The sequence below is a fragment of the Drosophila virilis genome, chromosome 5 (genome assembly GCF_030788295.1).
Source record: "Drosophila virilis strain 15010-1051.87 chromosome 5, Dvir_AGI_RSII-ME, whole genome shotgun sequence".
Taxonomy (NCBI): Eukaryota; Metazoa; Arthropoda; class Insecta; order Diptera; family Drosophilidae; genus Drosophila; species Drosophila virilis.
In genome coordinates, this window is record NC_091547.1 from 2,019,888 (window position 1) to 2,047,764 (window position 27,877).

Sequence of the window (27,877 nt, forward strand, 5' to 3'; positions counted from 1 at the left end):
AGGTCAGAATATCTTTAGATATGCCTAAGATTTTTATTCTCGCAGACATTTGCCGTTTGCTTTGATTTTGATGAAAATATCATGGAAACTGAATAATTCTTTCAATGCAAGAACTTTTTTTGGAACTGAAAGCTCCTCGGAAATAATGTTCCGATGTTGATAAGATTTTGCATATATATAGGTAGGGAACATAGTGAAAAGTGTAAGCACCGGGCTTAGCAAGGATATTTCAATAAACAAAAAATTTGCCTCAACAATAACCTATTTCTCGACCGATCGTTCCTATAGCAGCTATGTGATAACCCGGACCGGACCGGACCCGGACGGACCCGGACGGTTCTGATTTATGTACTGCCTGCAACAGAAAGCTTTATAAGCTGAGAGACATTCACATATATCGGACGGGCAGACTGAATTGGCCATATGAACTCGGCTGTTGATGCTAATCAGGATTATATATATTCCTTTTGGGGTCTGAAATAGGAAACTCCTTCTGCGAAATTTCTTTTGTTTGATTTGATGCTGCTTTTCAAGTTTCTCTCAGTGCATTGTTTTGGATCCATGTTGTTTTGATTTAGTAAGCCCAGTTGGACATTTAATTAGTGTCGCCAGAAAGTCGACAAAACTCGATAAATAAGCCGGCTATTACGGAGCGGACAGGCAGCCCCTTAGCAGCCAGTTTGGCCCATGGCCCTTGGCCCTATTAAAAGCACTTGGCCTTCATTTTGGCCGAGCTGGGCCCTGATGTGCCTGCAAATGGACTCATTCAAAATGCTTGCACTGCATTCAGATGAATTGCTGCTTGCATTCACACACTCGCCGAATGTGGAATTCGAAAGTCAACGAACTTGTTAGGCTCTCAGCTTCTATGGCCATAGGCATTTCTTTTACATTTACATTTACATTTTAAAGATATTTATCAGCGGCGCGTTTATTGAACAAATTTAAATATTTATTTGATGCGCGGCGGCTAACTGTCACCAGAGCAGCGAGTCGACAAATTGACAAACGGACAAATTGATGTTAAACATGTTAAAAGCTCGTCAAATACATGGACATATATATGTATATATGTGCGTATGTATATAAAGCGCGTTTCATTTCGGCATGTACAAAACTTTATTTCCAGCGTCCTGGGCAATTATCGGCAACTGACAAGTCTGCTTTTGACAATTGTGTTAATGAGCCTCAGCCAAATGTCAATATCAGTTGAAAAATCTGAAACAAGCTCCCGCAGCGACGTTGAAAATAATTTTTAAAAATATCATTATACCCCAAAGATATAAATACGGACAGCTTTTGTTGACAGATTGGCAATCATTTTGTGCAGTTGCTCAACTTAAAGTTGCGCTGTCTAGGGTATCTTTAATGAATTATAGGCTTCAGATACAGATAGGAGCAATGCTCCACTTTTATATATTCCATTTCATAAAGCCTTCAATAGTATCCAAATTAATTTGCTATGGCATTTGATTTATATAACTTCTGCACAAGCATATCAGTTATACATTTATTTGAAAAGAATTCTGGATTTAAATCTTCTTGAGTTTAAAAACGAAATAAAATATAATATCTTTCATATATTCCGTTTTATCTTGTCTCAAATCCTATCCATGATTTAACCTGCCTTAGCATTCGATTCATCAAGCTTCTACAAACGGATATTAAATTCTATTTATGTTGTGTGTCAGTTTAACTTTATTTTTGTTCGATAATAAATAAATTTTTGAAACTTATTCAAGTTGAATAAATCCTCTTTAGATGCAGACAATGCCCAGTGGAGTTATTTTCTTGCAGATGTGCGACTGGGGTGTTGTGGGTGGCCTAGTTGGGCGTCTGGTGGGCCTGGGCGTAGGACGTCCGGGCTTGGGATAGCCGGGTTTCGGGTAGCCGGGATAGGGGTAGCCAGGATAGGGATAGCCAGGATAGGGATAGCCAGGATACGGATAACCAGGATACGGATAACCAGGATATGGACCGGGATTACCTGGGTGGCCAGGATGTGGACCTGGATGACCAGGATGACCTGGGTGGTCAGGATGTTGTGGATGACCAGGATGCGGATGCGGTGGTGGTGGTGGTGGCGGCGGTGGTGGCACTGGTTCTTGGGGTTCTTCGGGATCTTCCGGTCTTGGCGGTGGTCTTGGATGGTGCGGATAGCTGGGATAGCCATGGGGCCAGTCCGGGTAATGTGGATAGCTGGGGTAGCTGGGGTGGCTGGGGTAGCTGGGATAACTGGGACTGCTGGGATAACTTGGATAGAAGGGATATATCAAAATCCGCTTTTGACTCTGACGTGTCGCATCAATGGAGTTAAGTTCCTGTTCGGCTTCACTGCTCGAATCGTTCAGATAATCATCTTCTGTATACGTATCCTGATCCTCAATGCTGTCCTGCTGAACATCCTTGGCCACAGCCAAGACGCAGCAAAGTGCTAGCAACAGGCAGAGAGCCAATTTCGAGCTCATTTCTGAAGCGTTTGTGTCGAACTGATTAATTGCTGGCTTGTCATTTGTATTTATACACTTTTTGTCTAGATGCACACAAAAGGCGTTCGGATTTATTGTGGGATAACTTAATTCGCATATCACAGATCTAACAGAAATCTGCTCACAGCCTCTGCAAAAGGCGCGCGGGCAACGCCCAAAGTGAAAACTTTCTTTGGCCAATTTCAAATGCGAATCTTCGCGACATTTGCATGCAAATCAGCCGAGCTATTAAATTAAAATCAGTCCAGAACATATCAGAACTCGCCCTCTTTTTACGAATGTTCAACCAAATCAGTCCTAACGGGTTTTTTCCCCAAGCCACATATATGTCATATATTTTAAGTTCAACCTTAAATGTCAAATATAAAATTAAACAACAAAAGAAAGCGTTCAATAAATACTTTCTTGGATTTGATATCGTAGATCAAGTGCGCTTTAAGTTCGAATAATAATTATATATTAGGTGATATTATGGAAAAAGGCTAATACAAGAATTGATCTTGATTGAGTGACAGGCTGAGAACAGTTGAAAGGAAATCTTTCGTCTCGAAAACAAAGGGCATCCTCGAAGATAAGAAAAATGTTGGCCAATGAGCAATACTTTAAATATTTAATGAATAATGTTCCCAGACTTAGATATCAAATAATGCCTATGATCTAGAGGCTACATCATGAACAAAAAGCCAAAACTCGTGTAAATCGTTACAGGAAAAACTGTTTTATATATAGATAGTATGGAATTTATCAATCGATCAACCATGCAAACAAAAAATATTTGCTTCAATTCAAATAAGAAAATTTGTTTTTATTAAATTACAAAGGAACTTTTTTCTTTTGTTTAGTTGAGACAAGACAAAATATTATTGTAGAGCATTAAATATGAGCAACATGAGTAGGAACCAGTTTCGAGCATTATCGGGGAACGTGTAGGTTGTTGTTAATTTCAGTTCACTTACTCTTCATTTGCCTCATACTACGTCGGGTAATGTGTTCCAAAGGAATCTTTAGACAATGCATAGAAATTAAAATCTAATGAACTGAGCCGTAAACTCAGGTTTGTAGCCAAAATATAGCTGTAACCCAGCTAAAACTTAAATAAACAACACAAATAATTTTTTATAGACATTTTTTATTTATTCATTCGTTTAATTTATTTATAAATTTGTTCCTAATTATCGTCTAAATATGTGCAGACTTTGCCAAAGGGAATGATCACCTTGCATACCTTTGTTCTTTGCGAATCAGGTCTAGGTGCTGGTGTAGGTCTTGGTCTGGGCCGAGGACGAGGATGGTGCTCTGGGTAACCTGGATGCGGATAGCTAGGATACGGATAGCCAGGGTAGGGGTAACCAGGGAAGGGGATGCCTGGGTAAGGAAAGCCGGGATAGGGGAATCCAGGATATGGGTAACCAGGATAGGTGGGATATGGATAAGGATATGGATGATGATGTCCATGTCCAGGATATCCATGACCGGGATATTCATAACCGGGATGCCCATGTCCGTGATGTCCATGTCCGGGATGTCCATGTCCAGGGTGTTCATGTCCGGGGTGTTCGTGTCCGGGATATCCATGACCGGGATGTCCATGTCCGGGATGTCCATGTCCGGGATGTCCATGTCCGGGATGTCCATGACCAGGATGTTCATGTCCGTGTCCGGGATTTTCATGTCCTGGATGACCATGTCCATGATGTCCATGTCCAGGATGTTCATTTCCGTTGTGTCCATTTCCGTGATGACCATTTTCGGAATTTCCGGTATCGGCTGGTGGATCCGCCCGCGTTACCACAGAAGTCTTCACGCCCGTCGTCGGATAGTATGAGTTGGGCATATTCCAGTAAAAGGGATACGAGTTAGGCACTCCCTCACGCTTCGAACCAACAGTGTCCATGGCATCCTCATCCGGGCTGCCGACGCTGCCTTCCACCTTGATGGTGCTGGGATCGCTGAAATAGTTTTCGGCAACATACACATCCTGATCCTCGATGCTAGCGCCCTCTAATTTGTAGACCGGCGTCTCAGCGTCATCCGTGGCCGCAGCTCGGCCGCAGCAGAGGCCCAGCAGAAGGCAGACAACAAATTTCAAGCTCATGTTGAGAGCAGACAGTTGGAACTGATTGACAGAACATTGTACTTTAGTTTATATACTTTTAGCTAGATGAATTTGCGACAGATGAATCTGTTACAGTTATGCACAACGTTGTTTGTACTAAACACAAAGGCGACGCTCAATGTGGAGCATTAACATGAAAATCAGTTAAGCTTCTTAAATGAGGCAGCTGAGAACTTGGCTGCATCGCAGCTCTGCTCTGATTGCCCTGAAGATTGACTTCATTTGCAAATGATTCATATTTAAATAATAAATAACACATCTAGAAGTTTAAGCTATAAATTTATTACTAGATAATTTGATAACAAAAACTGATACAGTTTAGTCTTTCGAGTAGAATTTATTATGCTCCATTAGAATTTAAATTAATTGGCTCTATGTCAACTTCTTAACTGTTTAGCATGAAGCTGTGAACCAATCGGTGAAAGAGCAAAACTTCGGCTATCAAATGCAAATTTGCAATGAATCATTAAAACAGATTCGATTTCTAAAATCTTAAATATTTGCTTGTATATTAAAATGAATTATTACTGAGCGGTTTATTAATTGGTTTCATTTCGAAACTTTCCAACTAACTTTTACTATTACTATTTTTCAATCTAGACTTTGAGCTAATAGCTCGATTATTTATCTAGGTTTTTCAACCAGGTCGTCAGTAAATTATTAAAAGCCTTTGTTTCATAGTTATATACATATATTTATCATAGTTTATTGGTCGAAACATTTCTAATCAACATGAATGTGTATTGCTGGTGTGCAAAGAAGACCGATGCCTGCGATTTTCACGCAGATTCTTTTGGACTCTGGCCTTCTTGTGGGATAAGGATGGCTGGGATACGGATAGCCTGGATAAGGATAGCCCGGATGTGGATAAGGTCCAGGATGCGGATGATGTGTAGGATGGGGACTGTGTGTAGGATGGGGCTGATGTGTGGGATGAGGCTGATGTGTAGGATGAGGACGATGTGTCGGATGCGGTCCTGGATGCGGACGCGGTGGCCTTGGTTCAGGTGCCGGCGGACAAGGATAACCCAGATAATAGTAGATACGATTCTGATAGGTTATATTGCAATAGTTGGGATAAGCGCCCGATTGCCATTGAATTGCCTCAACTGCATATTCGTTCACGCCGACTATATCTTCCTCATATGGTTCCGATGCATAGTCTTCATCGTAGTCCTCCTCCATGGGCTGCGCAACCGTAGAAGCACAGCAGAGCGCCAAAGCCATTAGGCACAAGGCCACTTTCGAGCTCATTTCGTAAACGCTTCTTTCTTAATGTCCGAATGCTCTCTCGCAAATACGTTTTTATAGACAAAAGGTATGTATATATTAAATGGCCACAGTATCGTCCATTCGATTCGTGCATTCAGCATGTGCCCACACTTAACCCAATTTCGCCAGCTAAGGGCCTAATATGAAATATCGCGAAACTGAAGACCATAATCAAACGAACTATTCTTATGCAAATCAGCTCAGCTAATTTAGTCAGCTTAGAACACCCAACAAATTCCACAGTGATGGAAATCAAAGCATGTCAAATCAAAGTTTTGTCGGCGCTATAAATATTTATTCGAATATGCAAATCGTGATCAGAAACTAATTAATGAATGACATTGCCAACATGTGTTTTGTTGATATTTGAGTTCTACAGCTGTTTAACGTTTCTTTTTATTAAAAATTAATGGCTCAGAAATGTTCACAGTTTAAGAGTTAATAGTTGTTTAATACCCGCGGTAGGGGCAATAAATTTAGTTATGTGAAGAATGGGCGCAGCTGCTTGCAAGTGCTTAGCCGAAGGATAATTTATCTCCTTTTTAAAAGAAAGAAAAAGCCGTTTCTTTAGTTAGATATGGGCATAAATTGGAAATTTTCAGGAGTACGGCATCGAAAGATATAAATATTCTTTCTTTTTAAAGAAATTAATTAGATTTATTTTCTAATTACTTTTTAGTGCTAAACTATTTAAAATTGCCTAGAATTGTTTAATATTTTTTAAGTATCTAGCACATAGATAAAGAGCAACAATTTATAAGAGCACAAGAGTTTAGAGAATTTGTTGCTCGCAGAGCTCATAAAAACTTGAAAGGTTTTGGAGAATTGCTTTCGCAGTATTTCAGACACAGCGCTCGCAAGCTGCGGCTCAAATGGCAAACTTTGAAGTAACTTGGAAGTATCCAATATTCGATTATCGACGCTTATCGCGCAGTTACTTAATACAACCTCTCCAAAATCAGACAGAAGTTGAGTTGACCTCAGACTGCTTGAAGAAATAATCTTCAACGCTTGCCAAAACAAATTGCAGTCAATGTTTTGTCGTGGAAGAGCTCTGAATGAGCAACAGCTGCAGGACTTACAATTAAATCCTTTGCTGCCAGGGAATATATCTCTGCCAGTTAATCAGTTTTACAATGGCCCAAATGCAAAGCTGCTTTGAAATGGTTGTCACGAGCTGTGCATAAACGATGTGACCCGGCTAATTAGTTAAAATGATTCAAACTTTCATTCACACTTTTGATGACGCAAACAGCCGGAGATTATGCAAATATTTTGTTATGTTTTCGTTTTGGATAAAAATAAACATTAAAAAATAAAGAATTAAAATCTCATTGGTGCAAATCTCAACTATGACATGGTAAAATAAGACAAAAAAAAAAAAAAAAAAAACCCTGCCATAAAGTTATGCACATATTTGATAGCACATTAATATACATTTCTCAACATAAAGACAACTGTCAATAGATTAGATTAACATTTTTAATAGGTTCAACTTTAATGAACTACGAACTTAATGTCAAAAGGCTGGCACGCCTTTTAGAATCTATATAAGAAGACGCCCTGCGGTTTCTGTCGATCAGTTCTGCTCGCTTGTCAATTCGCATTGGCTATATCCATCCATTGATATGGGCAGCATGTTACGATATATTGTTTTATTGCTGGTGCTTTGTGCTGTGGCGCAGACGCAGGCGCTGAATGTGTATGCTCGAGCTGCTTTGCCCAGTTCGGAGGAGATTGACGAGGAGGAGCCGTCGGCCGAGGGACGCGTCTTTTCGATAATCAGAGATTCGGATAGAGATCATCCACCGAGATATCCACACTATCATGACGATAGGCCTATTATTATACAGCCGCCGCCGCAACAGCCCTCGTATCCAGCACCATCGTATCCGCCGCCGCAATATCCATCGCATCCCCCGCCACCGTATCCGCACCCCTATCCACAGCCCTATCCGCAGCCATATCCGTTTCCAGTGCCCGTGCATCATCCGCATCCACCGCCGCCGACAATCATTAAGCCCATCATTAGGCCACACTATCCACGTCCACGTCCGCATCACCACTATGGATCCGGTTTTAGCGGCTACGGTTTCCCACCATTCATCAACATCACCTACTCGCCCGTGTTGACCTCAGGCACAACATCAACTGGCGGCACCACAAGCGGCGGCACCACAACCGGAGACATCACGGACGGCACACGTTCCGGTTTAGACCAACAACAGTTGAATTATTTGACACAACTGTCTCAGCAGCTGCTTGCCCAATCCATTGGCTCCCAGCCCCAGCTGCTGCAGTACTCCAGCCCAGTCGCAGCAGTGGCACCCAATAGTCTAATCTATCAGCAGCAGCCACAGCAATACTATGCACCGCCTACGAGCCAACTGATTGCCATCAATCTGGACGAGACGCAAGAGGAACTGGATGAAGTTGAGCCTACCCGACCGAAGACCAAGCCCAAGAGACAGCAGTATACAGTGCGTCGTTCCCAGAAATCAAAAAAGAAGAACAAGAAGAACAGGAATCACACAAAGCTGGTCTATTTGGCCCTCGAACCGGAAGCCGAAGCGCAAGCTCAGTCCACGGTAATGGAGCCGCTTGCCTAGATCAAACTTTTGACTGGCTTACATTTATGTATCAAATGTGCAAAATAAAAAGATATATATTTTAAAATATAATTGAAATTTATTTGGGATGAAAAGGTTACTGCGGAATAGATACTATTTGTTTTAAAGTTCTCCAAATGCATGTTGTGCCATGAGTTTTTATCATATGACAACGATGGGAAAGAAATACTGGGAATCAATAAAAATTGTTTTATAACACAATTCAAGTTTTCATTAAAACTGTTTAATAGTCCATCGCTAAAATTCTGTAAATATTTAATCCCAAGATTGAGATGAAAGAAATCTACGAAGTAATGCTTATTGCTTATTATAGAGTTCAAACATTTCTTCCAAATGTATTTTTTTTTTTGAAAAGCAAAAACTTTTTAACAATCTTAAATATAGTTTAATTTCAAATATTCCATAGTCGAAAATGATCTTATGGAAATGTCAGAAAAATCTCAAGTATATAATAAATAGTTAAAAATTGTAACCTCTGGACGAATTTTTTTTTCTTCTCAAAGAAATGCAAATCAACTCGGGCGTGACCCGAGTTCTATTGATTTAATTGTTTTTGAAAGGAGGCGTGACGTCAGCCGTAAATTAAATCAAGAAATCAATTTTAATTAGCTAATATGTCAATTATTTATGCAAATCAAGTTTGAGTTTTAACATTTAAAAAAAAAATACAAAATACCAAAAATGTAGCCAACGACATGTTATAAAAGGCAGGGCCAGCTTGTTAACTCGGGTCAGTCACGATCAAGATGTCAATTCGCCAGCAACTGGAGCTACTGCTCCTGCTGGCCATAACGCTCGGAGCTGTCACAGATGGTGTTTGGGCGCAACAGGAGCTACGTGAAGCGGATCATAATAGGCTGGTGCTCGAACTGCCGAGCATTAATTTCACACGGATCTATAATGAAGTGCCGCTTATCAATCTGGGCAGACTATACAGCAGACTTTTCAACACAACCAAAGAGAAGCCCGCTGAGATGGCGGCTGTCAAGCCGGACGAAGCTGTTGGTCAAAGGCAAGCGCCCACAGCTCAACCTGTTGTTGTTCTGCCGTATCCTCTCAATGGCTTTTATGATCCTGCCAGTGAAATACAGCGCAGCAATGAAGTTCTCAACATACAAATACCGAATCAGCCAAACGGACAGCAATTGATTGGCGGCTTTGGTTATGCCTATGGACCGGGACTGGGGCATGCACCGGGACCGGGAGCGGGACCCGCACATGCTCATGCTCACGCTCACGGACACGCTGATGAGCATGGCTCCGGCTCTGGTTATGGCTATGGCTATGGCTACGGCTATCCTGATTATGCACAAATCTATGGCTCAAGCAATTACAATAGCCTACCCGGCGTACAGGTGCTGCCCCAGCCCTCCTACAGTCCAAATGCTGGCTTTGGAGCGTCCAATTTTTACAATTATGTCAATCTAAACAATGAGGCAATTCGCAGAGGCTATCGCAGGCGTGGCTATGAGCTGCACAATGCTGATTTTAATGATGGCCGCAGCCAGCTCTATGCCGACTTTGCGCCCTATCGACAATGGCTGCAAAGACAGTCGCAGCAGTTCAATGCACAGCAGCAGCAGCTGGCCTACGAGGATTATGACGAAGAGCAGGAGGACGGCTTGGGCTTGGCTAATGAGTTCGACGAGGCTGACGATTATGGCATCGATGAGTATGCTGATATAGAGGAGGCCGATTATGGCGATGGCGATGACTTGTGGCGCCATTCTGATGCCGGCTACAAGTCCAAGACGAAGACCAAAACCAAGTTCCAGCCAGACAGAAAACTCAAGACTCGCCGCAAAAAGCAGCGACTGCCTAAGCATCGACCCAAGCGAATTATTTATTAATTAATTAGTGTGTAAATAAACGACTGAAAGACCACCTTTATGAGATGCCTGTTCTTCTTTGTTTGGGTGAAATTTATAAAAGATTTCACCTGTCTGCTCTGCGTTTATCCGCGCCATTAGCATTTATGTGGAGCTCGGAGCTCGCTAAATATGCAAAACCGCTTCCAGCGGCATTTAGTTGGTCAGCGAACTCGCAACCGATATGAAACCGCAAGCTGCGCTCCAAATTATTGCTCTGACCACGCTCTGGACGGCTTGCCATGCACAGTCTGGGAAAGTGGAAACGGAACGGATACAGCCGCGCACGACCTTGCCTTTGCTGCTGCTGCTCGGCTATCCCTTGGCCCTGCCACAGCTGGACGTGGCTGGCAGTGTCGGTGTCGGCGGCGGCGGCGGCGTGTTGCCCGGCATTCCCATAAGACGACCACAAGATGAGCCCACGATAACACGTATGCCACCTCAGGTGGCTGCCGATGCGCCGCCACAGAATGCACAGAACGATGCGAGTCCAGATGCCAATGCCCAGATACGTGAACAGTTCATTCAGGGCGTGCTGCAGGGCCTACAATCGATGGCAGCCAATGGAGGACCCCGCCCCAACATACAGCCGGCTGTGCTGGCGGACCTGCTGCAGCAGGTGATGGCGGCACAGACCACCAAGCCGCCGCAGCCAACACCGCCGGCTGGCGTTGAGAAGGAGGCGCAGCTGCCGAGCAATGATGATAGCAGCAATGACAATGACCCCGACTACGATTACATAGACTTTAAGAATGGTTCACGCATCAAGTACGAGCTGGATAATAATCAGCACTTTGCTGATTCGCGGTATTCAAATAAAACGCTGCAGCAGCCAACAGCAGCAGTTGTTCTACCGGTCTACAGCTACTATAGACCACAACAGCTGTACGCTATCTAGAGTTTGTTTTGTGCCGATCGCAGCTCTCGCATTTATTTTAGCGATAATCGGCAAAGGTTCGTTCTAACTCGGCCTGCTTTTGGCCTAAGCCCATAAAGTTGAGATGCTTACAAATTGTTTTTATTGTAGTCAAAGTCAAAGTCTATAAAGTTGGCTGTTCCCATCGCGCGGCTGGGTAGTTTAAGATTATATATAAGCACTCGAGCTACGCTGCGAACAGTTCAGTTCTGCACGCGGTGCTAAGACGTGAAGTCGCCGGTGAATAAAAAATTTCTTAGGAACATGTTAATTGATCGCGTTTGGCTTTTATTGGTGTTGGCTGGCCCTGTTTGGGCTGAGTTGCAAATCAAGGTCCCAGCCTGGAACATACGCGACATTTTTCACCAACTAGCTGGGTCTGCAAGCAGCCCAACAGGTCAGCTGCAAAAGCAGCAACATAAACATCAACATCAGCAACAGGAACAGGACCATGAACAGGATAATGAAAACTACAATTTCGATTTATACAACCCGAATAACTTTTACAATGATTATTGGAATTACTATAATTACTACAACAGTTTGGCCGCTTACAATTATTACTTGTATCAGCTAAGTTTAGCTAACAGCCGGCCTACAAGACCAAGGCCGACTATAAGACCAACTACGAGGCCCACTACAAGGCCAACAAGGTCCACAACTGCAACGCCAACTACTTCAACGGCTATTCCAACATCCACTGGAACACCGACTACTTCAACGGCTATTCCAACATCCACTGGAACACCGACTACTTCAACGGCTATTCCAACATCCACTGGAACACCGACTACTTCAACAGCTATTCCAACATCCACTGGAGCACCAACTACTTCAACGGCAATTCCAACATCCACTGGAGCACCAACTACTTCAACAGCTATTCCTACCTCAACAGCAATACCCACCTCGACTGCATTGCCAACTACCTCAACAGCGATACCCACCTCGACTGCATTGCCAACTACCTCAACAGCGATACCCACCTCGACTGCATTGCCAACTACCTCAACAGCGATACCCACCTCGACTGCATTGCCAACTACCTCAACAGCGATACCCACCTCGACTGCATTGCCAACCACCTCAACAGCGATTCCAACGGTTGCAGGGTTGACGACTTCCACCGCCTTGCCCACTTCAACGGAAGGCCCAACCTCGACAGCCCTGCCGAGTACAAGACCCCGACTTGTGAACAACAAACTGGATAGTTTTAGAGTTCGATCTCCTGTATCCGAAGCCGAGGATCATGTATTTGCACCCAATAATGATGATGATAGCATCGCAGATGTTGACAATGATGCGGAACATCCTGGAGTTGCTTTAGAACCGCAAACGCAATTTGTGCGACTAACTGACAAAAATGGCAGGCCTTTGATATTGCTAACACCCAACCATAAGCCGTTGCGTCGCCGCCTCGTGGGCGCTCGCCCGGGCTACACCTACTACAAAGCCAGACCGAGCACGACTCAGTTTTAGCCAAGTTAACTTGACTACAGATCTTTAGACTAGAAAGTTGCTTACGTTTGTGATTGGCAAAATAAGATAATAAAATAAAATGATATGTAATTTATTAAACGACAACATTGAGTTTAACTAGGTAAAGTCGTTAATATAAAGCGATTATATGTTGGATTAGTTGGTATCAGTTGCCAGGACTGGCTATTGTGAAATTGTATAAAATCTTTTGAGTTGCGACATTATCAGCTCAGTATCACGTCAAAGTCTCAACTGCGCAGTCAAGAGGAGCAACTTAAACGCCCAAAATGTTGTTGAACTTTCTGACCTTTTTACTGATAGCGACAGGTACGACATGGGGTATATCGCTTAAGACCGTTGAATATACTGTGCAATTACCTGTTTGGGATCTTAGTCAAAGCTACTCCCGCATAGTGAATGTCTTTAGAGGCACATCGAATCGTTGGTCTGTGTATAGAAAAAAACTGGAAGATCTGAGCGATTACAATCAAAACTATTACTATGATCCGCCGTCATGGAGCTATACCGTGCCATTATTTCCAAAAACCAAACGTCTGTTGCTTAAGCGCAAGCTACGAACAACAACAACAACAACAACAACTCAAGCGCCGATAACACTGCCTACACAGGAAACTAGAAATTTGAAGAGCTACGATCAGCCTAAGACAAAATCGTCTCAGGAGTTGAGGAACATTTCAGCTACTGAGACTCAGCGTGAAAAAGGCCAAAAGCAGACTCCAATAAATGATGGCAAGGTCGATTTAGCGCCACATTCAGCCTCATTGATATGCGCTTTTAGTCCACGAATTTGGTCAACCTCTAATCCTCAATCTGCTCTCTCCACAGAGTAGAGCACACAAAGAGTGTAAATAAATATTATTTTCAATTACATTGAAGAGTTTACGACAAAGCGCAGCTCATTCGTCTAAAAAATCATTCAAGCCTCAATTATTCTTAATGTATTAGCTTTATAAATACTTACAATGATAATAACAAAAAATTTGAATTTATCTACGATTAAGAGCAATAAAACAGAAGATGTTAAAACATGATCATGCCTTTGTCTTTAAATGGGATTTTTTGGGATCTGGACAAAATGCTAGATCGAATATATGATTACTATAATCCACCAACTTGGCTATATCCCATGCCAATATATCCGATTCCATCCAACCCAACGTGGTCGCCCCACTCTACACGTCCAACCCATCCGTCACATACAACTCATGCAGCTCCAACTTGCACAGAGATCGTACCCAAAAAATGTATCAAGTGACCTGCTCCAAAGCCAACAGCTGGCCTCATCAGTCTAGAAAGTTATTTATTTGTATTTTATTATCAATGAAAGCCAGCTGCATTTAGATAAAATAAAGCAATAAGCTGCTGTGCCATCGACGTGGTCGGCTTTTTGTATAAAATCTGTTGCATCGGCTTAGATTCAGTTTAGTTTTGAATGCGATGCATTGCTCGTCGTTGTCGGTCGAAAATAAAGTGAAACTTGAAAATAAAATAAAATGCTTCACAGTCTCGGTTATCTTTTGATGATGTTGACTACAGCTGCTTGGGCAGAGCCAGCTGGAATGTCAGCACGGCATATAACTGGAGCTTATAACAATGAAGGATTCATTTATCATCCAATGATTCTACAACCTATGAAACCACCTGGGTTTTATCCTGTGCCAGTCTATGCAAAACGTAAGGTGCAACGTCCTTCAACAATGCCTTCTTCTACAACTCTTCGGCCAACCAATCCAACAGGTCGACCCACAAAAACACCTCCAAGAACGACAACAGAACCAACTACACCTTCAACAAATCCAACAGAGCCCACATATAGAAGACCAACCGAAATGACCAGGTTATTGAGTGAAAGCCAGGATCATTCACAAGCGAATTCTTACAACAAATATCCATCCTATCCTTACTGGATCTATCCTGTGCCAGTTTATGCCATGCGAACTGTCCATATACCGGAAAAGCCCTCGCAGCCTACGCCAACAACTTCAACAACCACGTCTGTTGGGTTTTCCAGTCGTTTACAAACAACGCCTATTCCGTATGGATTCAAGGAAAACGTGAATTCAGAAAATGAGCCCAAGAGCAAGTCACAGTTAGCCAAGAACGATTTCTTCACAGTTATGTGTAGTTTCTATTCGAGAGCTTGCGGACAACCCAATGAAGCCAGCGTGCGGAACTAACTGAAGAGCGCGGCAAGTACCTAAACACTAACAAATAGGCAAAATAAGATATCTTTTTAAATTGGTAGCCCTAAGCCGTTGGTGTTAATCTGCACAGCGGTGGTCGTGGTTAAAACAAGTGATAATCGTCGTGTATTGTTTGTAATTTATTGTCAAAACTAATAAAGATTTCTTGATTCGTGGCGCCTTGGGCGAACATCAATCATCGGCATGCGACTTGTTTCATTTTGGGCCAACTGCATCTATATAAAAGCACTTGGCATAAGTCGCTGTTAGTTAGGTTCTGACCCGGGCCCAATCGATTCCTATACAGTTTGTCGCAGATGTTTATTAGTCAGGCGTGTCTGTGGATCTTGTTGGCGGCGCCCGCCTGGAGCCAGTCAAAAGTTGATCGCAGCCAGTTGAGAATGAATATTCCAGGTTGGGATATAAGCGATTTGTATTCGCGGATAACGAACGCATTTAGCGCACCACACAAGAAGCAGAAGGTCCACAGACAGAAAGTGGATCCTGCTGCCATCGATGATTACTATAACAACTATTGGGAGAACTACTATTACCATAATCCGCCGTATGTGGAATACGTGCCTTGGCCGCGTCCGCCACCCAGACCCAGACCCACACGCAGGCCTCGACCCACGACGACCACCAGAAGTCCTTTGACTACAAGCACAGCGGCTGCGACTACAACCACGGCCGCTACAACTACCTCAACCACAACTCCAGCCACTACAGCTTCAACCACCACGCCTAGGCCTAGCACAAGTGCAACCGTAACCACGGCGCCGCCTCCTACAAGCACATCGCCTCCTTCGAGCACACCGCCTCCTACAAGCACCATCACAACCAACCAACCTGTCAGAGAATATATTGTATCGAACTTCGCTGACGATTATAGTGCACCAGAAGCTGAGCTGAAGCCGGAGCAACAGTTGTCCATCAAATCGCGACCGCAATCTGTGACCTCACTGTGCCATTATCATCCCAAGCTCTGCGATCAGCCCGATGAGGCGCACTTTATGGAACTAACCGATGGCAATGGCAATCCACTTATATTGATAGCTCCAGCTACAACCAACCGACAAACATTCAGGCACACATTGAGGCCCACACGCCGATACAATAGTCAGCGAATACGCAGCAAGAGCAAGAATAAAATTTATATGATAACACCCAAGGCTAAGCAAAAGAGTTCCAGCATTAAATTAATTTCAAGAAGTCGCTATCATAAATGAAAACAAAAATAAGATATGTAAAAAAATAATTAATAATTGTCTTTATGTTAGTTCAAAGTTGGACTAACAGGCGAGCAGTTGACGGTTCAACTAGTTGGGAATTTTAGCAGTTTTTTAATGATTCAGAGGAAAGATAAAACATATTTCATGTATCTCACATTAATTTCATGTGATATGCGTAAATATAAATTAGGTCTTTCAAGAGTTCAAATCTCATACACTTTCATTTTCATAAACGAGTTTGAACGGGTTTTTGTTGGGATTTCGCGCAGTTGAAACTATTTGCCAGTCGCAATCGAGCCGCGAGAGCAGCTGGTACTTAGGAGAAGGTGTCGCAAACACCATGTGGCCATTAAGTGGAACTTTACTGTGGCTGCTTTTACAATTGGCCATACGCAGCGAAGCTGTGGCCCCGCCCAGCCTCGAGGCACTGCAGCAAATACCTCAATTAAGCTACGACCAGGTGGCGCTCATAGCTGACAATGCGACAGCACGTTGCCAGCTGATGCCGCAGCTCTGCGACTGGCAGCTGCATCTGTACGAGGGCCATCCATTCCAGGTGGAGCTGCCCAGCAGCCAAGATGCTGCAGGCGAGCAGATGGAGGTGGTGACTCGACCAGCCGCTGGCACATCCACTGCTTCGCCCAACCTGTCGCTGCTCAGCTTTGCGGTGCCCGGCGTCAACAACAACCACGAACTACTCATCTATGCGCAGGTGGAGACGGTGTTCAAGCCAAAGCCAAAGCCAAGGCCCAGGCCAAAAGCAAAATCAAACTCAAAGTCAAAGTCAAGGAAAAGAAAGCGTCTGCTGGCCAACAACAAAATGCTTATGTAAACAAAAAGCCAAGCTCAAAAGTACCGCTACGGCTGTCTAAATTCAATAAATCAAAACAAGCTAATAAAAAATAAATAAAATACAAAAAAAAAAAGCCACTTAAGAGCTAACGATTCATGTTAGTGGCCAGCTATTCAGTAGCCGAGGCTGTGCTGCCCGCCCGGAGGCGATCACACGATAAATAAAAACTATTAGCTCATTAATGTCCAATTCACGCCAAGCGCCAACTGGAAGCCGTTCGACCGCTTTCAACTTTAACCCGTGGCCGGGCGCGTGTCACAGCTGCTGACCTGGGCCAAAAAAAAAAAAAAACAAAAAAACTAAAAATCAAAACAAGATTGAAAATATGTTTGCGGTAAGCCGAAGATTGAACACACTTTGTTGAAAAACTAAAAAAATAACACAGTCTCATTTCCTGACCGATAGTCAGTCCGATGTAGATGCGATTCGTAATATATATAATACATTAAATATGCCCAGCTTGGATAAGATATATAGAGGTAGATAAAAACAAAAATGTTGTTCATGCAAGAAGTTTGCACCGATAATTCCAATGATATAGTCCGCCGATTCAGTCGGGTCGGCTCGATATATGATAATTTCCTATATGTACTCGGCTGTTGAAGCCGATATATGATACTTAATAGCTTCGCAGATGTCTGACAATATAAACATACTCCACAAAAGGGTATATTTTATACACAGTTTATTTGGCGTGAACAAAGCCATCTTTATGCTCGTCTTTTTGTTTGTTTAATTAGTTATTAATAAATAAACTGGCAAGCAGCATTTTAATGAAGTCAACGAGTTGTCAACGCAACAGCATTAAAATCTTTCGGACCGTAGAGAAAACCGGCGTAAAGGTCGCACAAATAAAGCAAGAAATATGCTTATTTATTATTTAAAGAGATTTGCATACTTTAAGCTGTGGCAGGAAATGGCTTAGAAAGCGCAAGTGAAACTCGCTACAAAATCGGGCATTAAATAATAAAAGCGTAAATAAATATTCATTAGCTGATACAAGTGTATATAAAGCTTTAAAAATTGAATTTTTCTTCGTTTTTTAAAGAAAAATAAATTATTTTATTTCCTTGCCTGGCTAGACTGAAAACTATTAAAACTGTTCAAGCAGCTTTAAGGTTGCAAATCTTTTTTCAAGTTGTAATCAAAAATTGTTTACTGTGCAGCCAATCGTAAAAAGGATACAAGTGTATACAAACTGTTAAATTGAACGGGAAACTTAAGAAGTTTTTAGCTTTCATTGTTGCGCTTTTACGATTATATTTTATTTATATTTTTTTTTTTTTATTACCAAGTCCGAAAACTTACACGCTGGCTTGTCGTAATCAACACAAAAAGAACCTCCAAGCGGAAATTCAATTCAAAGCTGGACAAGACCGATCCCCCCATCTAGACCCCGCCCGACACCCTGGCCAAGCTCTATAAGCTAGCTTTTGGTATTGGCTTTGGCCCACACACACATGGAGACGCCCCCGCCTCTCATATTTGCTGGGCACGCTCGTCGTCCGCCTCGTCGGTCATGCTATCATAGATGGTATTCAAAAATTTTCTAATTTCCGCATATGGTAGTATCTGCCACCAATTTGTCGTAGTTTCGATATCCTGCTCATCAGCAGCTGCTGCACTGGGTCGCCGTTGAGCGCCCCTTCGTTTCCCTTTGCCCTTGCTGGGAATTTTGTTACCCTTTTTTAGGATTGGCCTGCGTGTGGCCTGGCTGTAGCTGTTGATTGCCATGGCCGGGGCTTTGACATCTGCTGTGGCAGTCGTCAGCTTTTCATCAGTTGACGCTGGCCGAATGGTACTCGTTGGAGCGTTGGACTGTGCAGCACTTGAAGCATTGGGCTTTGTATCAATTCCATTTGGTATCTTGGTTTTTGTTTGTGTTTGCCTGCGCTTGGACTTCGGTTTGCTGGCCAGGCCCAGTGGCTTATCTGCTGCTCCGGCTCCAGCTCCGACTGCAGTTGGCTTGATCTCTGGCTCTGGCTCTGGCTTTGGCTTTGGCGGCATATTCATGCCATTTGCTTGGGCATCATTGTCATTGTGCCTGTCACGTTTCTTGGAAATGGCAACGTCATCAACGCTCTGACCCTTCTTTGACTTCATCTGCAACTGATGCGCCTGCTGCAGTTGCTTTTCCTTCTGCTGCTGCATCTCGCCCGCCTGATGCGTCTTCATCTCCTCCTTTGCCTTGGCTTGCTTTACCTTCTGCTGTAGCTCTCCCAGCTTCTGTTTCTGTCGCTCCACCTGCTCCTGCTTTGCATTGACAACAGTCTCCGAATGCTGCTGCTGTCCTGGCTCGACAGCTGTTGTTGCTGTTGCTGTTGATTCCATTTCGATTGTTGTCGCATCATTTGCTCGCTCTTTGCTGTCATTTGCCCCTTTGGTCTTCTTAGACTCCTCCATTTCGGATTGCATAGCTTTCATAGAGCTAATTGCTTCAGTGTTCATCACAATTTTGCTCGAATCGACCTTCTGTGTTACACCCTCACCCTCCCCGAGCACAGGTAATGCCAATTTTACATTCAATGGACCCAGTTGTAGCTGCTCCTGCTCTGGCTCCTCCTTCAGCGGCTGCTCAGACTCTGTCTTGGCCTCGTCCAGCGTGTTAATTAGCACAATTTTCCTGTTGCCTTTGTTCTCCACGTGAAATTCGTGCGAATATATATTCGCTTGATCCAAACTTAAGTTCATTTGCAGCTTGGCCAATTGACTGTTTAGGGCAGCCAATGCCGACGGTTCCAGGCTGCCTCCAAAATCAGCAGCCGATTGTCTCGGCTCTCCATTAAGGCGCGACGGCTCCCGGTCGAGATTCCTGTACTGCCCCTTCGGCAGGGCCCGCAGTCGGCTGCTCTGCGCAAGCTGCTCCAACAGCTGGCCCATGGGCAGCGCCTGGCCGGGTGGAGGCAAATGTCCCACCAGATTCACCATGGGCTTGTTGTACGCATACGCATCCACATTGAAGGCGCCGTGGACGGCTGCACGTCGCCAGTGCTTGCGCGGCACCTGGCTAAATTGCGCCGTAGCTGTAAGAGATTTGGCTATTAGCTGGACTTTCACTGGAAACCAATTCGTGTCTCTGCTTTACATGCTGCCAGGCTGATGAGCACCAATAAAAATGATTTGGCCAGCATAATTTGGGCGTTGGGCGTGCCGTTCTCTCATCGACTAAACCGATTTCCGCACACTCAACCAATTTTATTGCCCTCCAATTTGGGTCAGTCGCAGATCGAGTCGTCGCGAGGGGCTAATTTGCATATGAACAATCATTCGAAATGTTCTAAGAATGTGCAAAACATTGTCAAAATAGCCTCCACCCAAATATAAAGAGAAAAAACAGGTTTCGCAAATGGCCACAAGCAACGGTACTTTTGAAGCCGTGACGATTTGTGCTGCGAATACACTCAGAGAAAAGCTGCATGCTAATTTCGGTTCATAAACTTTCAAGAATATTTCGTATTTCGTATACATACATATATATTTGTTTAATAATGTATGTATATTCTTGACATCAATATTAGCCCTTTAGAAAAACTCAATTTAAGCAAAAAATACTTATTTTTAGAAGAGGCACACTTAAAATAAGTTTTAAGTTTGAGTAATAAACTTCAATCTGAGAGTTTCATGCTTAAAGTAAAAGTACTTGAACTAAGCTCAAAATATGTAAGCCCAACCTTTTGACATATTTTCCTATTGCACGTGAAAAATGCTCAAAATTTTCTCCAAGTGTACTATTGTTAATGCTGTTGACCATAAAACTTGATTGTTATGGAAACAACAAATGTCCGTGTCAGGCGCTAACACGCTGACCTGTCGCAGGGCCTTGACCAATTTGATTTTATGCGCTGCTTAAAGTCTTAATAAAGCCCCAGCGAAAGGTGAAAGTTCAGATTAACATATCAATGCTGCGAGACAGTAAAAAAACACACACACACACAAACAGCCACATGGCTGGGCGAAAGGAAAGTAAGTGCCGAAACATTCCACAGACATTTCACTGAAGATGTCAAAAGACAAATTGCATTGTCTGACAGGAATACCCCTACTACGACAACAAAAACAGAAAAAAAAGTGCAATTCAATTTCGCTGGCATTTTGGGAATTTATTTAGCTATGAGAACATGTCAAAAACAGTTAAGCGAACGCCCCCGACAAAACAAAGAGAATTCCCCAAAAAAAAAAAAAAAAGACAAAACGAAAAGAAACCCCAAAGCAGAGCAACGCAAACAGACTGACAGCGTGCACTTAGAGCACTTAAGATAACTGTATCTTGAGACAAGTGCAGGCCCAGGTCCAAGCGCTGATGATGTCCACAGTGGGATGAAGATTTATGAAAACTGTTGACAGTTGGTGCTGCGAACCGTAAACAGTGGGCCGCAACCGAACGAAATTTGCATGCGGACAATGGTGCAAACTGCACAAATGGCGTTGCCAATGAATGCAGAATCATAATGCACAAAAGAAATAAAATAACGAAAGAACAGTTAACTTTGGCTTGCCGAATATAAAATACCCTAGCAAGTGCATAGCAGCCGTGTAGTATATGCTTACATACTTGATACGACTTTTATACTTAACTCACTTTTCATCCGATCTTTTCTATTGGAGCAAAATGTTTTTAGTAATTGGAACCGATCTAACTATTTATGCCAGTTGCACTCATTTGGTTAACTCCAATATGCCCCTTTTAACTCATTTGCATTGCTTGCAGGGTATAAAAATGCGATAAAAAGAAAAGAGCAACTGACATACAGATAGACATCGTGACGGACAGGCACAAAGGCAATTGCAGCATGTGAGCGCGAGCGAGGGTGGGGGGGGAGAGAGTGGGAGATGAAATACCAAGTGCAAAGTGAACGAAAACAAAAGGCATAAATGAAACACTTTTAAAAATGCTTATTCTTTGTACAAGCCGCATAGGGTACTAAGAATTGTTTGTCTTTTATGCAATACAACTAAGTATATAATAAATATGTTCAAGTGAAACTTACCTGCCACTTATTCACTTTTATTCATTAATTTTACACAAACACCACGGAAAAAACGCGCACAAACAACGGTTAACATTACGCGAGTATGTAAGAAGCTGAGTATCGATAGAACACGAATAAATATCGTTTAAATTTGCGGCCACGGCTTGTCGTACTACACGAAGCGGCATGCAGTTCACAATAAGCTCACAATTAACAGACTCAGTGCGTAGTGAGAAGTAAAACGAGACAAGCAATTCATTATTTTATTCATTAACTTCCCATAATAACACACAAACTTGGCAATAATGAACGCGCCTAGTAAACACACGCGCGAGCGATCCTTGACTGCGTGCGTTCATGCCCAGTATCGATACTATTGACCAGTAATCGATAGCTGCTTGCACTGAGTACATTTGCCGCAGTGACCGGGGGAAGTCGTGATATTTTCATATTGTGCAAAGTTTTTAGAGTTTTTGAGACAAGCAATTAATTATTTTATTCATTAACTTCGCATAATAACACACAAACTTGACAATAATCAACGCGCCTAGTGAACACACGCACAAGCGATCCTCGACTGCGTGCCTTTATTCCAAGTATCGATACTGTTGGCCAGTAATCGATAGCTGCTTGCATTGAGTACATTTGCCGCAGTGACCGCGAAAAGTTGTGATATTTTCTTATTGTGTGCAAAGTTTTTATTGAATTGTGTGTGTGTAACTCTTATGGAGTGCGCAAACTTGAAAGGGTGTTTGAGGTGCGTAACTTTCCGGCATTGTTGTAATAAAAGTTTGCTTGCAGCGGCGCGCATAAATGCCAACTATGCCACTTGAGTCCACACTGGAAGGAGGCTGCAATCAGTAGCGGTTGTTGACAGTTGTTGTTGTTGTTGTTTTCTTTTTTCTGCTTTTTTTTTGTTGCCTGCCGTGCACTTGCACTGTGCATTCTTCCAGGCGACGGGAAGGTGCCTGTGCAAATACAATAAGTCAGGGGGCGTGGCCAAAAGTTAAGTGGATAAGCGATGATTGAGATATGGTAAGAGGAGGGGGAGGGGGTAAGACGTTTAAGACAAATAAGCGCCAGCGTCTTAATTAAGGAACAACAGTAAACAGCAACGAGTGGAAAGTGCATGACTTGGAAATACCCTGTCGGCACGCTAGAGCTTCTATAAAAAGAAATACATACATACACATGCCTCTAGCTGCAGCTGTGCTTACTCTTGCACTTGTATATCAAGTCTGATTGTCCGTTACATGCACAACTGCAATATACCTTATGTCAACATTTACAGGGTATATATGAATAATGAACAACGATTGGTACTGGCCGTCGGGCTGTGTTCAAGACAACTTAACCACGTCGTCGCTTGGACATGCACATCCACTTGTGGTTGGCACTCGAAATGGGGCTTATTTCATTATTTATTCAATTGCAAACTTTCAACTTAAATGCGTTCAGAGATGGACAGGTCCTTGAGAGTCCATCGGTCATCAGTTGTTGTTGTTGTTGTTGTGCTGCTGCTGCTGCTGCTGAAGTGCAAATGCAAACAATTTACTTTGTCATTAGACGAACAATTTGAGCACACTCTATAGAGCATACGCCCCCGCCCCGCCCCTGCTCTGCATCCCTCAGCCTTTGTTATCTTTTGTCAATTGCTGCTGTGTCCGTCCGCCTGGCCGGCTGCTCATTTGAGCTACAAATGTCAGTTTTCGCTTTTTTTCCTTGTCAATTGTTGCATTTTTATAAGAAGAAGAGCAATAACAAAGCAAGCAGAAAACAAGCTAAAGTGATTTAGGAGCAGCACAGCCGACTAGTAGATATCCTGTACTCCTGCAAAATAGTTCTCGAATAGCTTATGTGTTTATTATGCAATCGTTATGATGTTTAATGAACTTGAAAATTGTATTCAGATATGGGAATATACCCTATATCGAATCTATAACAATTTCTCTTTCTTTCTTTAGTTTTGTAGAAAGTTACGTAAGACTTACTAAAAGTTAATATTCTAGCTAAGATTCTAGATGGTATTAGAGAGTCTGTAAAATCGATATTAATCGATTTAGAAAAAGTAGGAACGACCAGAAGATGCATAAAGTATATGATTACAGAAGCATCAGCACGATTTCAATATACCTATGATCCAGCTTTTTACAGGGTATGCAAAAACAGATAAAACCATTCACAGTATTTTGCACATTTTCGTTTAATTTGAATTTTTCTATGCAAATACCGAGCTATAAAGGCAAAAAATACAACAACAAAAATTTCCACAAATTCGAATATTGTGTTTTTTTTTTTTTTGTTTGGTTCGTTCTAGCAAGTTTTCGGGTCTGTGCCAAATTGTTATTGCAATTTTCTTTGTGTCTCTTGTGCATTTTCCAGCTAGCCGCTTGCCGCTTGCAACTCTCGCGGTTCATTGCGCCTCTCGTTTATATGATATTCGCATTTTTTGCCACCCCTCCACCCTCTTCACATGACACATACCCTGCTAACATGTATTTGATGAGTTTGTCATAAAGCTTACCGCAACCTGCTGCAAATTGAGAAAATATTTGCTTTACATTTCGTACTAAATAAATTTGTATGTCGAAATCTCTATTCTAGGAGTTAAAAGCGAAGGTTAAGAAGGCCATATGCGACATTATAGTTTATAGCTATATAAAAAAGTTAGAAAAATTATAACAATAGCAAACTTTCTTTTAGCTTAGCTCGGCTTAATTATGCATATCTTGAAAGAATTATATCTATTAACATGTCCAGTTTTCTTTAACTTATTTTAATATAAATAACATGTCAAAATTATATATTAACAAAAATGTCTTATTCTAAAGAATTCATTAGTAAGTATTATTCGACATATTAAAAAGCTTGGACATTTGTGCTAAGAGAAAGCTATTGATTAGGGTATTGTTTCAATGAATTGGTAACAATAAATTATGGATAAATAGTTCTTACCCGTATTTTGTCTGTTTTCTGTCTGCTTTTGGGGGGTATAATATGATCATGAAATCTTCATATATATAAATATATATTGTTTCTATGCCCATTTCTATGCCAACTATTGCCATGATGCTTAGCCTAGTTCCTTTCTCTCTCTCTCTCTCTTGCAGGTTGAGTGAGTGCTTAGTTTTCTCTTAACACGTCGTATTCAATTTGATTACTCTATTATATATGACACCTGGATTTATAACGGATGGGAAATAAAGCTCTCTTGTAAAATGATATCTTCGCCTCATTGTCTTTAAGGGTATTAAATCTTCGGCGTGCCGTGGTTAGGCGTCCTTTCCCGTTTTTGCATTAATTTTCGTTTCGCGCTTTTCAATTTCAGTTGAAAATTGGATGAGGCAACCGAAAAGCGGGTGCATTATTTAATGGGCGAACGCTAATCAAATTGGCCTGACTAATTGTTATGCAAAAACCGAAATGAGGCCATAACAATCAAGGCCAATAAACTTGGTCAGGCGGGCTTTGCATGCCGCTGGCTAAACGACACTTTGATTTAGTGCAAGGACAACAACAACAACAACAAGGACATTGAGAATAACGTAAGCCAAAATATCAGCATAATAAAATAAAACAAAAGCCAATGTCGACGAGGGACGGCAACAAGAGGCAGTCGGCAACTTTATGACCAACATAAAAATCCGTTTCTTTGTCACGCTTACGGCCCGGGCCGGACGCGGCCGGAATCTCAAATGACAGAGTTCTGCATGCACTCCGGGCCACAGTGCGTATACGCAACGCGAGGCAGCAACTTATGAGCGCCGCACACAATTCAATAGTTGTTGCTGCCGATTACCAAGCCAACTTGTTGCCGCGTCTTGCTGTTGGAAAGTTGTGCACCTAATGCCCACATCAATATGCAAAGCTGGCCAATTTTGGCATAAGACGCAAATCAAACGCGCTGCGCTAAGCTGCCTTAAAACTTAAAGTTCATTTAACTTTTGCAATCATCAGCCATATCCGAGGCATGCCCCTTTGTGATTTATCAAGAAGTTGAGCAACTTATTAGTGCAGATTGTGCGACTTATAGATGCACTAAAAGTACGTAAATTGCGAATCAATAATCTTGCTAACTTGATAACATTCAATCAAAGGCAGCACTTATGGAAGGGCATATTGGAGCGGCGTTTGCTTATGAATTGGAAGCAATTTGTTGACTTCAACACGAGCTACAGCTGCTGATTATGTCTAACTTGGTCTATTTATGGAACTAAAACTAAGCTACGCAAGTTCATTCCACAGAAAAGCATACAATAATTGGTAAGTCCTCTCTAATATTCCAATTGTAGTCATATTTGGATTTCACAGTAAGAGCTCAGTAAAACATTTGTCTAAGTCCGGGCTTCAACTGCTCAGTTAATTCCCAGCCCAGTTCTAAGTAACACTTAATCAAATTAGACAACAAAATTCACTACAAATTGAACTAAAATCAATTAACATTTCGTTGGATCTTTGCTTTGATACTGTCACGTTTTTCTTGGGAAACCACTTGCAAATAAACATGCCATTAGACAAGTAATTCTTTATAACTCGTCAAACATTTTCTATTTTTGGAGCTTAATAACTGAATGCCACATTTCCATTGTTAACAAAGCAAACTGGACAATCGTTTTGCTGTAGCCTCAGGTCAAAGCGACGCGCGCCAACATTGTGCACAATCCAGCCCAGCCTCACACACAGGGCCAGATAGCAATTATCTAGGCAAGTGAGCGTGTAATGGGCCCAAGCCGACGTTGTCTGGTTGTCCTTTTTTTTTTTTTTTTTTGGGCTTTTATTTGTTATACCCTGAGCCGATTGGGCATGGGCTATGATAGCATTGTATAGGTGGGAAAGAAAAAACAGTTTGTTCGAACTTAAGACTGCTTTTGACTGGGTAACTTTGAGATCCAGTTGCTATATAGTCGAGTTTAATATTTGTCCTCGATATACATTCACATTTACGAAATATCAATAAATATCGATTCAGCATAGCTGAAAACGGCAGCTAGAAATACTCCACTTGTTTCTTGCGTACACACAGATTAAAAAGGCTTTCATTCAGGAAAAGCTCCCTCAATATGCAATAGTGAAAAGAAAAGGGAGAGATAGAGCTACACGCTTTAGTGTAGGCACACGCTGATAATTGCATAAAGATCGGACAATATGCACCGAAGAAAGCATGTTCCTCTAATATCTCCTTATTGTTCCTTGTTGCCGCTTTCTTGTGCTGCAAGGGATAGCAGCTGCTAAGTAATGGGTATTTGCTCGTCGTACACTCATAATTGTTTTAATATCTGCTCATTGTTCATTGTTGCCGTTGTCTTGTTCTGCATTAAAATTGACCAAATGATTTATGATTTGCTGCTGCTGCTTCAGTTGCTGTTGCTGCTTTTCAATAATGCGCTGTCCGGCATTAAATTTTAATAGCCTTTTGGCAGGCGCAAGTGTAGCATTTCCGGCAAATACAAAGCGAAAAAAAAGATGCTTATGAATTTATGAAGTGGCTTCAATTGAGGCAAACGTTTGCCATAAATTTGACTCGGATACGTTTGATATGGATTTATGCACTTGTTCTGTCGCTAGTTTTGAGTGCGGCTAATGCATATTTATGGCACATTGCAAGTGCTCTAATTCAATGATTGCCCAATAACTGTGGCACCATTGGTGGGGGGAGGCGAGTGTGTTGGGTTTTGTCCTCAATCAATCATAATTTGTAACTGTCAAGCGGCAAGTGGCAAGCGGCGGCGTCGTCGTTGTCCTCGTCGTCGTCATTGAGTGATGAAGTTGTCGCCGCGACAGCCAAAGCCAAAACTCAACAAACAGTCGGAGTCGGCGACCAGGACTCCCCTTAGCCAGTCCGTACGTA

At 42.4% G+C, this 27,877-nt stretch overlaps 8 protein-coding genes and 1 long non-coding RNA gene across 9 annotated transcripts; 5 read left to right on the forward strand and 4 right to left on the reverse strand.

Annotated features, from left to right (window-relative positions):
- Positions 1 to 1,667: 1,667 nt before the first annotated feature.
- Positions 1,668 to 2,496, reverse strand: LOC6635902 (ejaculatory bulb-specific protein 1). Its single transcript, XM_070210219.1, has one exon. The coding sequence runs from the start codon at positions 2,466 to 2,468 to the stop codon at positions 1,758 to 1,760; it is 711 nt and encodes a 236-aa protein (XP_070066320.1). The 5' UTR covers positions 2,469 to 2,496; the 3' UTR covers positions 1,668 to 1,757.
- A 1,103-nt stretch (positions 2,497 to 3,599) lies between these two features.
- Positions 3,600 to 4,616, reverse strand: LOC6635903 (histidine-rich glycoprotein). Its single transcript, XM_015168733.3, has one exon. It carries the CDS (start codon positions 4,582 to 4,584, stop codon positions 3,658 to 3,660), a length of 927 nt encoding a protein of 308 aa, XP_015024219.1. The 5' UTR covers positions 4,585 to 4,616; the 3' UTR covers positions 3,600 to 3,657.
- Positions 4,617 to 5,328: 712 nt separating this feature from the next.
- LOC116650860 (actin-binding protein WASF2-like) lies at positions 5,329 to 5,859 on the reverse strand. Its single transcript, XM_032435744.1, has one exon. It carries the CDS (start codon positions 5,857 to 5,859, stop codon positions 5,329 to 5,331), a length of 531 nt encoding a protein of 176 aa, XP_032291635.1.
- Positions 5,860 to 7,514: 1,655 nt separating this feature from the next.
- LOC116650861 (E1A-binding protein p400-like) lies at positions 7,515 to 8,486 on the forward strand. Its single transcript, XM_070210534.1, has one exon. It carries the CDS (start codon positions 7,515 to 7,517, stop codon positions 8,484 to 8,486), a length of 972 nt encoding a protein of 323 aa, XP_070066635.1.
- A 2,044-nt stretch (positions 8,487 to 10,530) lies between these two features.
- LOC138911403 (uncharacterized) lies at positions 10,531 to 12,297 on the forward strand. Its single transcript, XM_070210255.1, has one exon. The coding sequence runs from the start codon at positions 10,560 to 10,562 to the stop codon at positions 11,271 to 11,273; it is 714 nt and encodes a 237-aa protein (XP_070066356.1). The 5' UTR covers positions 10,531 to 10,559; the 3' UTR covers positions 11,274 to 12,297.
- Positions 12,298 to 15,291: 2,994 nt separating this feature from the next.
- On the forward strand, positions 15,292 to 16,203 carry LOC6635909 (uncharacterized). Its single transcript, XM_002059398.2, has one exon. The coding sequence runs from the start codon at positions 15,292 to 15,294 to the stop codon at positions 16,201 to 16,203; it is 912 nt and encodes a 303-aa protein (XP_002059434.2).
- Positions 16,204 to 16,478: 275 nt separating this feature from the next.
- LOC6635910 (uncharacterized) lies at positions 16,479 to 18,029 on the forward strand. Its single transcript, XM_032436252.2, has one exon. It carries the CDS (start codon positions 16,547 to 16,549, stop codon positions 17,036 to 17,038), a length of 492 nt encoding a protein of 163 aa, XP_032292143.1. The 5' UTR covers positions 16,479 to 16,546; the 3' UTR covers positions 17,039 to 18,029.
- An 86-nt stretch (positions 18,030 to 18,115) lies between these two features.
- On the reverse strand, positions 18,116 to 20,508 carry LOC26531703 (differentially expressed in FDCP 6). The gene is made up of 2 exons (XM_015168896.3): positions 20,145 to 20,508; positions 18,116 to 20,082 (listed from the first exon to the last, which is right to left on the reverse strand). Exons 1-2 carry the CDS (start codon positions 20,188 to 20,190, stop codon positions 18,539 to 18,541), a joined length of 1,590 nt encoding a protein of 529 aa, XP_015024382.1. The 5' UTR covers positions 20,191 to 20,508; the 3' UTR covers positions 18,116 to 18,538.
- Positions 20,509 to 22,621: 2,113 nt separating this feature from the next.
- On the forward strand, positions 22,622 to 27,035 carry LOC116650946 (uncharacterized). The gene is made up of 3 exons (XR_004303958.2): positions 22,622 to 22,786; positions 25,358 to 26,073; positions 26,127 to 27,035. It is a non-coding gene; the product is annotated as an uncharacterized lncRNA (long non-coding RNA).
- The last annotated feature ends 842 nt before the right edge of the window (positions 27,036 to 27,877 follow it).